This window comes from Pleurodeles waltl, chromosome 7 (genome assembly GCF_031143425.1).
Source record: "Pleurodeles waltl isolate 20211129_DDA chromosome 7, aPleWal1.hap1.20221129, whole genome shotgun sequence".
Lineage (NCBI taxonomy): Eukaryota > Metazoa > Chordata > Amphibia > Caudata > Salamandridae > Pleurodeles > Pleurodeles waltl.
In genome coordinates, this window is record NC_090446.1 from 1,151,252,234 (window position 1) to 1,151,266,375 (window position 14,142).

The 14,142-nt window shown below is 44.8% G+C and overlaps 1 protein-coding gene across 1 annotated transcript in view; it reads right to left on the reverse strand.

Moving 5' to 3' along the window:
- ST6GALNAC2 (ST6 N-acetylgalactosaminide alpha-2,6-sialyltransferase 2) overlaps positions 1–14,142 on the reverse strand; it is a 242,624-nt gene that overhangs the window by 18,516 nt on the left and 209,966 nt on the right. The window contains exons 5-7 of the mRNA XM_069200236.1: positions 10,786–10,948; positions 7,071–7,209; positions 2,159–2,262 (exon numbers count right to left, since the gene is read on the reverse strand). Coding sequence (XP_069056337.1) covers positions 2,159–2,262; positions 7,071–7,209; positions 10,786–10,948 — 406 coding nt within the window. The remainder of the gene's footprint in view (positions 1–2,158; positions 2,263–7,070; positions 7,210–10,785; positions 10,949–14,142) is intronic.

Below are 14,142 nucleotides of genomic sequence, written 5' to 3' on the forward strand. Positions count from 1 at the left end.
GAGGAACCTGAGGTACTTGAGTATCGGACCTTGGAGGAGGGCGGGAATAGAAACTATGGGAGACCTGTTTCTTGAGGGAATATTGAGATCCTTCGCTAACCATGTCGATGATGGAATCTCTCCGGGGCAGTTCCTGCTACACCATAAACTGATGCACACGCTGAAAACGCACTGGACCACAGTCAATGCAGAACCGACCACCCACAGGGGTTGCATCTCCTATTGGTATCGGGTGAGGAGACCCATTTGATTACTAAACTATATTGCGCTCAAATTGAGGATGCACTAGACTCCCTGTGGCCGCTGAGAGAAAGATGGGGGAGGACAGTCGGTAAGGAACCGACCGATGCGGAGTGGAACAGGGCCCTGGCCTATCCCCGGATTGTCGCTCGCAGCACGCGACTGCGTTATATACAATACAACTACTTACACAGAACGTACCTCACCCCACATCGATTAACAGTAATTTATGGGGGAGATCCTAGGAAGTGTCCTAGATGTAAAAACATAGATGCAAACTTTGACCACATGGTATGGATCTGTCCTGAGATCCAGCAGGGGTGGGGCGAGGTGATGTCTGACCAATCAAGACTCCTCAATGTGAACCTGAGCCCGACTCCAGACGTGTGCTTACTGGGCTATGGGGATGACCTACCGCGGGAAAGGGTTGAGATCTGCTTCCTGAACCTGGCCCTGGTTCTGTACAGGAGACAAATCGCGAAGAGCTGGAAAGCACAGTTTCGCCCGCCCCCCACCCCCCCGGGTCAGGTGGAGACAAGATGTTACATCGTGGGCCAGGGCTGAACTCCAGGTTCTGAAGAGTGAGGAGGGGAAGGGTCTGCGTCGCTACCCTATTGCACAGGAATGGGAAATAGCAGTGACAAGCTGGAGCAACATAGTGAGAGCAGCAGACGCAGATACAGACGCAGCGGCAGGAGGGGAAACTGGGTAAATAATGGGATGAAAGGGACGTTACCACATTCACCAAAATGCGGATAGGCTGGGCAATGGAGAGACCGAAATTGAGCAAGAGGCAGATCATTAAGGTATAGAGCCCAGGACATTGAGTAACAAACAGATTGGACACGGGGGAACCCCACCCACCTGAAATCAGACAAAGTTTAGGAGCACTGACACCATGCAAACTTTTAAAAGGAAAAAAAAATAAAAATAGACAAAGATATAGCATACCCCTGCGTAAACAATTACCACCCCTCATAACACCATCAGGTTTTAAGTTTGAGTTAATAATAGTTTAATGCGAGTTAAATATGTTGCATAACTCCTAGAGTTCTATGGCGATACAGCGCCCAGCCAATAGGACATCCTGCAGAGAAGATGTTCCACCAATTTTATGCTTCTATAAAAGCCTAAAATGTAAAGGTTATCGAACAATGAGGTAGAACAACTAAACAATGTAGACAATGGTGATGTTAACACTGCAATGCATAAATGTAATGGAAACGAAATGGTGCTGTAGCCAAGAAACTGTTTATTAAACAACAAAATGTTAATAAAAAATATTTTTAAAAAAAAAAAGTTAAGGGGCCGAGCTTAATTTCAGCCGGTGGTTTCCGGTACAGGGCACCGGCACTTATTGTTGAGGCCGGCACTTATTCTTCTGTCTCGAGCGTTTCCTGTGAGCTCAAGACACATGGGAAAGTCGAAGGAAGAGAAAACGAAAAAGCGTCCCAAAGGGACAAGCATAATGTTGCAAGAGTGAGCTGAAGGGACAGGGAGTGGCTGTAAATGGATTGAAGAAGTCCAAGATGGCTTGAGGATTCGGCAGCCCCAGTATTCTGTGCTCCCACTTTTAACTGCAGCAGCCACGTGTTTCAAGAATAGCTTTGAGCACCTGCACGTTTTTATTCACAAATTATGCACTATAAGGGGATGTCAAGCGAGAACTTTGGCAGTACTTTTTTGTATCTTTTGTAGGAAGCGTCATCGTTTTAAGCAGCGCCTGGCAGGCAAGAGCAAACAGACAGCAAAGGAAGCAGGAAGGAGATAATACGATATCATGGAATTGCATTAAACAAATGCAGATGGGATTTGCGAATCTTTGTCTTTGTGTGTTATAATTACTTGAATATTCAAATGAAGTCAGACAAAACTAATGACAGCAATTATTCAAATGAAGTCTGCAAAAGCTACTCACATGTCACCTACGTCCTTGCCTTCTGAAACTTTAACGCCCAAAATAGCAGATTTCAACATCATGTAATCTCTCAGGTCAGAAGGGATGAAAATGTAGCGCAGGTCCTGCGAGGGATGAGAAGACGAGCATTCCGTCAACAAGCAAAAGGATGCAGTTCATCTGGAAGCGAACAGAAGGGACCCATGAGCCCTTATACTAGGGAATGCGGAGCAGGATGTCTACCTGCTGGACGGAAAGAGAGGACAGGGCCTGCTTTCTGTTCGCCTCATGTCTCGTGTTGCACCACTGGCAAGTCATTTGTACTCAATCAGCAAAGCTGGGAGTTATGATTTGACGCTTCCCTTATCATATGTTGGACCCACAAGTTTCAACATAGAGCTTGCAACTGATTAAACACAACTGGACTGGCTGAAGGATTCCCACATAGCATGGGCTCACTTGACATCAAGTGAAGCACTAGGAGAATTGTGGGCATGTCAGAGGGAAGCCAGGAGTGATCGAAGGCAGAAAGACGCTTGTTGATCTCATCTGCCATTGATGTTACCCCTTCCTAGAGGTAATGTAAATGGCAGATGAGATTTACAAGAGTATGGGAAAAAGTGTCAGCAAGAACATTACAGCACGTGTGATAAGTACCAGGAGTGGTAAGGGACCAGTGTGCATGATGTAGGTGTGGACAGACAAGCCACCTAGCCAATGCCAAGGAATGCCCCAGAATTAAGGCTGGCTCCTGGTGTTGCAGGAGTAAAGTACAATAAAGTATAACACACCCAGTTGAATCCATGGGGAAATGAAAAAAACAACAGTTTGAATGTATGTACAAGAGGTTCAGGAAGCAGTGTGAAGGAATGAGACGTGGTAAATGAATGTCCCAAGTAAGTGCTTCTGTTATGTCACCAGAGTGATAATGTAGGGACCCCTCTTGCCAGGCTGACATTGCTCGATGCTGATGCAGTGAGCTGATAAACCTAGGTCACAATATATTTGCCAGTGTCAGGGTACACAAGGGAAGAGACATCCTGATAACAACCAAATGAGGGGTGTTGGGCCCTTTACCACATGTTACCTCTAGGATGACCTAACAGCGGAAGGTGAATGTGTTAAATAAATAATGAAAAGAGGAGTGCCCTGTGTTAACAGCTGAGATTACCTTGTTAGGGAATATGTGTAACTGATGTGAGGTAGTGGACTGACACGGAGGGAGGCTGTCAAAGGAACATTTTGGGGGCACAGGAGAGCTGTGTACATTCCTACCAAAGGCACATCTGCGTTGATGAAGAGAAGGATGAGTAAAACGCAGAGAGAAGGCTGGGTGGGTAAGAGTGGGGTGTTTGTGGACAGAAGGAAGGCATAGTTAAAGCTGAAGGCAGGGTGGATGATGTACCAGAGTAACAGGACCAGTTGTGGGTGACCAGGCTGTAGACTGCCACTTGGGTGCGAAGTGGGAGTAGGCAATGCACAGGTTTGCACAAAGGGAGATGATGCAGGGCGAGGCCAGGCTGTCACTGGGGTGTGACAGTGTAGAGATAGCCCCCTTTCCAGTAGGTGAGACAACCCTGTATTCGTCCTGTGGCATTGGGGAACACACAGGCAAGAGAAAGAAGGAGCTGTGTAAAAGCAACATACACAGTGAGAGGGTGCCTTCTCACTCACTACAGGGCCTGTACATTTGTTCTATTTCCTTCCAGGCAGTAACATTAATTCAGTGTGATAAAGGTAGTGTGGCTGCCAGCGGGGTGTTGGTGGAGATCTAGATTCCCGCTTAATGGTTTGTCAGTTGTGGTGGGTAAGGGAGGAATTCGGGTGCTGTACTGATCAGGGTGGTTCGGTTTTGTAATAACGAACTCTCCAGTTGTCTTAGGTCTGCCTCTTTACCCCTCCATATACCTGGGCCTCAGTATAAGTGTCTATGTACCATAATATATATTTTTGTGTACTAAATGCTTCTTTGCATTCGTATTGCATTTGCAGGTCACAGTTGTTCTGCTGCTGTGCTCCCAAGTAGTTTATGTATCACTGCTCAGGAGAACAAGGTGCCTTTTATTTTCAGGTGCCAAGCAGAGGCTCGTCCTTCCTGCACAGCTATGATGTTCCATGTCAACCTGCTTGAAAGGCTGATGCATGCTCACAAATGCATTTCCATCCTGCATCGTTTAGTGATCACGGAGAGAGCCATAGGCTCCAGGGTATATGTGACTGATCCAGAGCCGCTGGGAGAGAGCATTGACACAGGTGAGTGAGCCCAACAAACTGGCGGCGGAGAGCAATGACAGCAGTAAGCGAGTGATCAGGAGTGAGTGTTGACATTAGTGTGAGTTAGTGCAATACACCAGGAGCGAGTTGCATGACACCCGCGTGGTCCTTTTTGGTAATAATGCAAATGGCAGCCAGTGCCTTGACACAAGGTGTGTTCCTTCTACCCTCGATCCTCATTTAGCATACCATGAAACTGTCCAGCTCCGGCTTCGAGACTCTTAACAGCTTTTGAACCCCCGAAGGCACATTTCAACTCAAAAGATTGTCATCATTCGGCCTGGTTTCCTTGGCAACGAATTCACCCAAATGGGACTCTTCGTAGCCTCACTTAAGGCAACATTTCAGAGGCTAATGCATTACTGTTTTATAGGCTCCAAGGACATCATGTGTTTCCAAGATAACAGCATGGTCTTCAACGAATATGTCGAAGCACGGGGTCACTGACTGAGCAGTACTTTGTGTTCTGTGGAAGGAGATTCATTTTGAAAACAAGGGAAGTGATGCTGGCTCAACACCAAATGAAACCCATTAGGTACATGATTTACGCAATGGGACTAGAGCAAAGAGGACTATCGGAGGGACGATGGTGATGACATCCTTTCCACGGGAATGTGATCAATTCCTGTTTTTGATGAATTCTACTCTAAATGTGTGCATCGTTTATCAGCGAGTATGGAACTCGTGAGAGTACATTAAAGCAAAGATGTGAAACGCATGAGAACACTGAATAACAGACGCATTTCGCCACTGGGTCAGAATGTAGTGTATGTGCACCCACACAACACACTTTTGACACAAATGAACCATTTGCTCATAGTCAATGCAGTATGATCGCTCCATACCGAACAGAGCTATTGTAACATCACTTATTCTTCCCACTCATTGGAAAACATCTAGTCAAGTGGAGAGCAGGGGGCAGTGGCACGCTCTTAAACATTAGAGACAGTAGATGTAAGACATATACTTTAGCATTAAATGGAATCTCAAATGCTTGAGGCGGGATTGGCATCAGAGGGAGCCTAGATGGGGCCTATTTGCTTGGTTTTGATTTCACTAACACTGCAAGAACAGAGCTATGATATTCCCGACTTGCCTAGAAGCAAAAAGATTTCCCTGGTCGCCTTTGAGCAAGACTTTATATGTTCAAGGTAAGCAAGGTATGTTCCTGAGTGGGAACTGTAGGGGATCTGGTTGGTACCTTGCATGGCATCTGTGTTAGCAAGTGTGCATTTGTACCTGAGTAATGATTTTCATACAACACCCAGGATCAATAAAGTGCAGTTACATGGAAGGGATGGCATTTTTGTTGAGAAGAATTTCATACTGAGTGGTGACAAATGCGTTAATCCCTCAGCGCCTTCCTTCCCTAACCCTAGTACTAGTGCTTCGTTAATCAGGAAGCTGGGCATTTCTTCGACCAAGAGAGCCATGATAAAAACAGTCTAACCTTCTTTGCAGGTAGTGACAGATCTTGTGGCCTACCGATAGACTTTTGGTGTTAATTGCTACCAGTTCCACACTGATATTCTATGTTGATTCATATTAATTTCACTAAGTACCCTGTGTCCGGTTTATCAGCAACTAAGCTATCCACGTGGTTACATCTTTTATGAAGGATGATTTCCTGCGATGGGGTTTCCAAGAAACCTTCTGATCAGCGCTCAGAGCCAATGGGTTTGTAGAAGGGTTAACTGTTCAATAAATGAAAACTGGGCTATGCAGAAACTTTGTACTATCAACTTTAAGGCTGTTGCTCTGGGTAGGTTACTCACGGGCGGGAGGTTTAATCCTGTGTGATTCTTTGCAAACTTTTCAGAAAAGAAGGGTGATATCAATACTAATAAGGACATGTGGGCAGGAGTTGAGGTGTCCCAACAAAAGCAGCAGGAGAGATCGGATAAGAAGTCCAAAAGTGGTGATATAAAAACATCAAACTGCACGGTTGGACCAAAAACGTGTACAATATATTTTAGACATGTGAAGGCTGCTCTTGATCCTGACTGAGGATGGCTGAAAACGGATGCAACAGAAATGTTGAACATGTGGCGAGGTTTGAGGGGTTCAGTAAAGGATGGATGAAGGCTGTGTCAAGATGATTCATCCACCACCTTGTTGGCCCAGAATCAGTTACTTACAGAGGGCAAAATGTTGAGCCCAGTATGCCCACGTATGGTGGAAATCCCAGTTTTGGTGATCAACTACTAGTCCTGGCTTTCAGCCAAAATGCCAACGTGTTAATATGCATATTGAGACATAGGTGCTAATATTGAGCCCAAATACACCCCAGTGCAAATAACATTTGATAAGTGCTACGGGTAGTATTTGCGCCAGATATACATCTATTTGTAACTATAGGGCACTAATGTGTGCACACGATGTTTACAGTAATTTTTCCCATTTTGTTTTATAACAACACTACATTCGTTTAAGTGTCGCCCTGTGCAAGGGGGTCCCAGTAGTTGCATTTGTACTCACTTACCCCGTACCCATCCCATCCCCTTAGAAGCCCATGGTCGTAGTGCACAATCCGCGGTATGCCCACCATTTCCCCCATATCTTCTGGTGTTTCTTGCGGTATCCTTGGGCAACATAAATAAGTTAAGTTCGCACATGTTATGTACAAATCACAGCAGGCTGTACACCCATTTATCCTTACCTTGCTCTGTGGCACTTTTTTGAATCCATATATTTGATAGGCTATCAGGGAGTTCTTCATGGTGTTCACAGTGAATCCATAGAAGGAGGTCTTGGTGCCAACGTCATCCTGAAAACCCTCAATCACTGCTCCATTCAATCTGAAGAAAAAACAAATGAAGGATTGCCAGGAAGAGGCACTGAATATTGCAACAGGTGTTATAAAGAACAAGAGCAGCATTTAATCTCATGCCTTCGACAACTGGCAACACATTAAGCATGGGGTACCTTCTCAAGTCAGTAAAATGCTCACGTCCCAGAAAAGGTCTGACTGTGTGTACTAGGGGATCCATTAACAAAATCCGAACAGATATATTATGTTCCCTGCATGAGATGTGATTAAATCGGGAGTCATTGCTTTTATTTTCCATTCAGGTACTTTAAGGTCTACCTCTTTAGTCTGTAATTCAAAACTACAAACGAAAGAATGTTTAAAAAAGAAAGTACTGTTTACTCACACTGGGGAGCTCTGAATGGGATCTCTCAGTTGGTTCCATGGCAGAAGTCGCCACTGTGTGCTCTATACAAATGTTACCATATCCTTCATGGCTTCCACCTGGTCTCTGGCAGCAAAAGCTCTTTACCTTGTGACCTTAGATAGGTCAAGGGCTAGCGAATAGTGTCCCCCAGGAGTAAGGACATCAGATCATGCACCTGGTGAATGATACTCCGTGCTCTGGCATAACTCAAATTGCAGTGCTTCGATGGTGCGACCTCTTGGCTGTCAGAGTCACTCCCTTGGCAGGTAGGAGACCTACCTGAAGCCTGTGAGTCCTAGATCCAGAGTAGGCTGCACCAAAGAGAAACAATCTGCATGGAAAAGGGAGAGGACAGCAGACACAGATTGACTTCAGATGTCCTGTCATTCCCTACTATCACCAGTATCGTCCAGAACACCACCCCCCAGACAGAGAAAAATGTCTTTAAAGGGTCATCAACCTCATTAGACAAGAAAACCTTGCACCTGACTGCCTCTGCGGACAGATACCATGAGATCAGAAGGATGTGTCGGGCCCTGCACGCAGGGGGGAGTCTGTCTAATCCTGTTTGAGAAGGTGCATTATATGCTGAGCTGACCCTATGTAGGCATGGCGATATACTTTGCACTACTAGTTCCAAAGCCTCAAGGGTGTCTGTTGGGTACTGGAGTTCCCAGTGGCTGCAGTGAGATGATAGTCCATGACATCCAGTGGAGGCCACAGACTAAGCGTTTTTCTCCTGTTCACCAGGGAATGTATAGAGGGAACTCTTTGACCATCTCACTCAAGCAAGAAAGACTCAAAGTGACTGCTGCTATCACTCAAGATTATTTATTGAGTATAGCTAGCTTCCAGACTTTGTGATGCATTCTCATTTACCTGCAGACTGCTACAGAACTCTGACTTGAAGTCTTTCCATTATCCTTTTGTGGTGGCCCGGCTTGTCTCTCTTCTTATCATCGCCCAGACACAGACTACTCCCTACCACCAGTGCCCAGGACGCGTTACTGTTGTCTGCAAAGACTGTAGCGTCTATGGTCTATGAACCGTTCTCAGTGCAGCAGCATGAATGATTGTTCTGCTCCAGGACCCTACTGCATGATAACAAGCCTACATATGTGAGTATGAGGCACTCCTATGCAGTTCTGTGTATATTTGGCACCATAGTGACCATGTGTATAGCTATTGCCTACTTGTAATTATCATTGCCTTTTCCCAAGGTTAGTCAATAAAAAGAGTTTGTTCATAACACATTGTCTATGTTGATTATCTACAGAGGAAGTAATGCTTATGGTGCAGTGTTCTCCCATGATTACACTTTGCCCTTTTTCTTTAAGATGCCCTTTCATTTCCAAGTACTCTTCTTATGTTCCTAGAAAAGGTCGGAGCCCTGGGGCGACGCACACTCACCCTCGTGCATGCAACTACAGATGTAAGTGCTTTACTCTGGACATAGACAGTTTATAACCATTTATTGGTATCATCCTTTCATTCAGGATGGGCAAGGACAACAAAAGCCTAGATGTATTCTGATCCATCGAAAAGTCAGGATGCCATGTTGTCATAATGGGCTCTTACAAATCAAAATCTACCTGTAAAATGTATTGCACCACAAAGGGCAATCCAAAACTTGACCTATTTAACTTGCACATAGAACCACTGGGCTCTATCCTTAGGGAAAATAAAATCAATTAACTTTAATACATCGATGAAACACAGGCTCCTCAGCTATAAATTGAATCCCTCTAAAACAATCTTCCCTTATCCTGTCATGCCGTGAGCTGCAGTTCGACCTATGGCACTACCATCCTGGCCACTGCACGCTGTGGTGCGAACCACAATGCCTCCCTCTTTTCTACGGGCACACCCTGGTTTAACAAGGCTGCTTGCAGTTGTGTTCCATGATGCCTGCTTCTGTTTTAGGCACCCTGTGTCTCCATGTGGCAGCCCGTAAAAGGGTCTTCGGCATTTCAGAGTGCCGCAGTTCCAGTCCTGGAATCGCGACTCCATGATAACAATTCTTGGGGGCTTCACACTTACCTTTCCGCCATTCTTAGGCCCGGGGGCCACGTTCAGGGAGATCCTCTTCCATAGTCCACAGTCATTTTTCCAGAATGCCAACGGGATGTTTTTTTACTATACCATTCTAACATGGCGATCTTTATTTCCTTTTTCTTGTGTTGCAACACTCTCTGCTGCCGCTAGCGTGTCCTCGCTCCCATTGATGCATCGTGCTCCAGCCTGGTGTATCTTCGTTTCTTTTTGGCACTTGCTGTTCTTTTTTGGAGTCTTTTGGAGCCTTCCGTTATTGACTGGCGTTCTCCGTCTCCTGCTCTGGTTCCACCTTGCTGTTATCTTCCGGCCTCTACCTGACCTTCTTCTTGTGGCCTTCTTCCTTCTGGAGTTCCTGCCTGCAGTAGAGGTTTTTCCCTATGGATTTTTTCCTCTTTGGGACTCCTTCTGGAGGGCACAGTCTGCTCCGACATTGTCTGTCTGCAGCACTGTGGTTACCGGAAAGGGTCGCCCTTACCTAGGACCGACCAGAACCTTCAAGAGCGGGAACCGTCTCAGCACAACCAAGTTGGAAGGAGCGGTACTGATTGTGACCCATCTACTCCAATGATTTACTGACGTCATAATAAAATGGGTGAAAACACTGACTTCATGGATGTACTGACGATGCAAAACCCATAATATGTTACTAAGGAGCTTTTGTAATGGTATAGGTGAACATCTGGCCATTAATCAGGCTAATAAACATATTTAAAATTTACATGTCAAAAGTATTCTATGCAAAGAAATAACAACATATTATAGAAAGTTCTTGGGGGATGTGTGGTTTGACTGTCCAAATAAGGGTTCATGGGTCTAAAACAAGGTTGTCAGCCGGGGAAACAAAGCATGCGCAATGGAGTAAAGGGACTAAGGTCTGGAAACAATGCTCTGTAGTTGGCCAAAAGTCTCAAATTAGAGATGCGGTTTGGATTTTTAGTTAACAGCACTTTGTAGGCTGGAATTTGTCAACCCAAACCTATAATGAAAAAAGATAATGTGAAAATCCTGAAATGAAAAGTCCTACAGGCTAAACATTCAGGACTGAAAGGTGGGGGTCACAGCAGAGGCATGCAACTTAATGCCAAAGAAGAGGTACCCACAACTAGGCTGCTTGACCAAGGACAGTGATTTTCTTTTCCATACCTGAACACAAAGTCGTGGGCATCGATGGCTTTGCCTTGCCGCGACCCATTCAGGATGCCCCCGTTCCCAACCACAGCACAGCGCACACACCCGGCTTGTTGTTTGGCGTCGAACATCCAGCTGTTGGCAGAGTGGTTCAGAAGCTTCAGGGTGGAGGACACAACTGAAGACAGACGAGGAGAAAGAGCCATGTTAGAAGCTGTTTGTTGCAAAAACATGACAGGGGCATGAGCGTGATGAGTGGTAACTGCACATATAAACATTCTGCTCAGCATTAATTGCACTCTTGTTATCAACACCCATGTGCCTGATCAGAGGACAGATGTTCCCAAGTGGATGTATAAAGTGACAACCTGTGCGCTTTTAAGTTTTGCAGAAGATCCTGGGAAAGTAAGGATCTATGGGTGGCAGCAATAGACATTTTCAATCGAAATGATAATGTAATGGGTGGAGTGCCTGCTCCATACATCTATAGAACTAATTGTAGGTAAATGGTTCGAATTTTTGCAGAGGGGGCTCACCTTTTTCAGGGCACAAGTAGAAAGGGGCCGGCTCCCCTCCACTATTTTGTAGAGGGAATGCTGTCCCACATAGCCGAAAGAATGGTGAACCCTTAATGTGAGCCAAGCAGCGTGGTCACTTGTTTCCCACTAACTGATCTTGCATTCTTTTTCACTGGGACTTCACTGGGAGCTTTTTAACCCTCTGGAAGCATCCCATTTGTCTCTGTGAAGGCGGTGTAGAACTGGGACAGAAAACAGACCTGGACACCAGAATAAAATACACCCAATTGCGAATTGGATACTAAAACAAGCATTTGCAAAGCCAATAGGTCTTACCTATGTTAGATTTTTTGACTTTGTGAATGTTTTTTTAGGGTCGAGCCTGCGTTGCATGCGTTCGCGCATGCGTATCGCAGCGAGACGCTTTAGGGTTTAGAAAAGGGCTCGGAGCCCTGTCGACGTCACGTCAGTGTTTTTCATTGGTTCGTGGGTTTGCCTAATAAAATCTGCTTGCTTTCATTAGTCGAAGGCATGCATACGTCATACCTTTTCCGGTGGCTAGCACTCCTCCAGCGCATCGACCAAGTACAGAAAACATGCGAGGCTCGCTGTTTTTCTGTCCGGCTCGTGGACGACTTTTTCTCTAATTTACTAGCACGATTTCGCTTGGCAGAAGTCGAGCGCTTTACATAGTTAATTGCACTTTTTCGGGTTACGTACATAAATGCACTTTTGCCGATAGGTGAAAAGTCGGGTTAGGCGTTTACAATGCTATCAGCTCTAACATGAGCAAAACGCGAGACCCTTTGCATTGCAAATGCTTGTTTATTCATGTTGTATAGCAGGGCGACTAGTCAGTAGCAAGGCTGAAAGTAAAAAAAAAAAAAGTGCCATGATGTGGTCAAAGCCTGCCATGTTATAGCACTTTTTTGGTATTACTTTCAAATATGTTGCACAATAGCCACAATGCTGTCCACCTTGACTTTAAAAAAAAAAACATTGGAAAAGCCAAATCGTGGAGCTGTTTGGCTTTGTCATTTTTGCCATTTCATAAAACACATAGAAATAAAACACTGAAAATACATCACTGAAAGGTAACACCCGAAACAATACACTCAGATATTTAACTTATCCATGTAAGAACACAGCACTAGTCTTTATTCATCCAAAACCACACATCAAAATGATTCAGCAGGTACATAGTGATTCCTTATTCCTTGAGCCACTGAACAATCTAGATACTTCTCAAAAGTACCCCATGAACTGGCATGCACCAATCATCACAGTAAAATTATATAAAAATGCTCACAGCATGGTCTATGCAAGAGGAAAAAAAGGCCTGTTGGACAAACGTGTAATGCATCACAGGAGAACAGAGAAACAGAAAAAGCCCTCAGTTTCCGTAAAATAGGCCATTACCAAGGAAGAGAGGCGGGGCTCTCAATATCTCAGTTAGGGGAAATCTGTGCCACCCCATAAACCTTCAGGGACTAGGGTGCAATGCAAACCTCCTGATCCTCCACCTAAACTCAGCTGTGGAGGAGTGGTCTGTTTCTTAGGGTCACTCATGATGCCTGTGACCACAGGGTGGTTTCTGCGTGTCTTATCGTCAAGGCAATATGCTGGCGGTATAGGGTGGCATAAATCTAATGTAATTGTTCTTGTTCTGAGCCTAGACGTTGCCTCCACTGGGAACACGACCAGTTATATAAATCATTAGGTTATCTGAATAAATTAAAAAGCACAATAAGCACAAAAAAAGTGTTACATATATTTTTTAGTGTTACGAGGCTGATTCCCTCTATTCTCTGTCTGTAACATACACATACACAAAACTGAATCAAGTTACTGCTCTTTTCAAAAGGAACTTTGTCTTCGCATTATAAGCTAGAAAAGGCAAATAGGAATAGAATGCACGTTACATAGATAAAAAGATATACACAGAAAAGCGGTGCATCCATTATCTAAAAATGTACATCAACATAAAGCCAATTATGGATTGCAACATACAAAGAGTAAAGTACTCAAATACATAAAATAAATTGCAAACTTAGTAAGTGCAAAAGAATACAGAAGTATTATGCAAAGGGGGAAAGAGGAATTAATGACGCCTTAAAAGGGCGAAATAAAGTCATAATAGTAATCACATGTGATTGCAACTCTTGGGCATTAAAGTGCATGTGTAACAGAACTGTGCGAACTGGAGTGACAACTCCTCTAAGTGCCACAAAAGGAAAAATACACCCGAACGAGATTATGGCAGCCTCAGCACCTTAGTTTTTATGACCCAGCTCCAGTTTAAGAATTTAGCTCCCGCACAGACAATGAATTATTTGATTTCAGCTCACGGCAGCCTTAGTGCTACAAGACATTGTCTGCATCCCAGATGTCTACAGGTGGCACAATCCAACACTTCCTTGGGCGCTCATAACCTGGGCAGAAGAATATAAGGTGTACTATACTCTTTTATGGCCATGAGCAGACAGGGTATAAGTTGCACTTAACTCTGGGGGCTTTCCATTTTGGATAGGAAGAGCTGACTGGAAGAGTTCCATACCAGAATTTTAAGAACAATTGCCTGGCAGCTAGAACTGGGATGTAGTCAATGAAGCCTTCAAACTTACTAGAGTTTTTTTAAGGCCAGGAAATCAGAGGTAAGAGATCCTTGCCTCTTGGAAATTTACAACCCTTGCTGGTGTTTTCATGACCCCCTACTGTGGAGGCATCCCTTTACCCTACTCTTAAGCCAAAAGGCATTGGGGAAGCAGGTGCGGTTCCTCCGTTAGGGCAGAGGAGCGTCACCCCCCCAGCAGCAGTCGCTGCAACATGTGTTGCTGTCTTTTCCTATTACCTA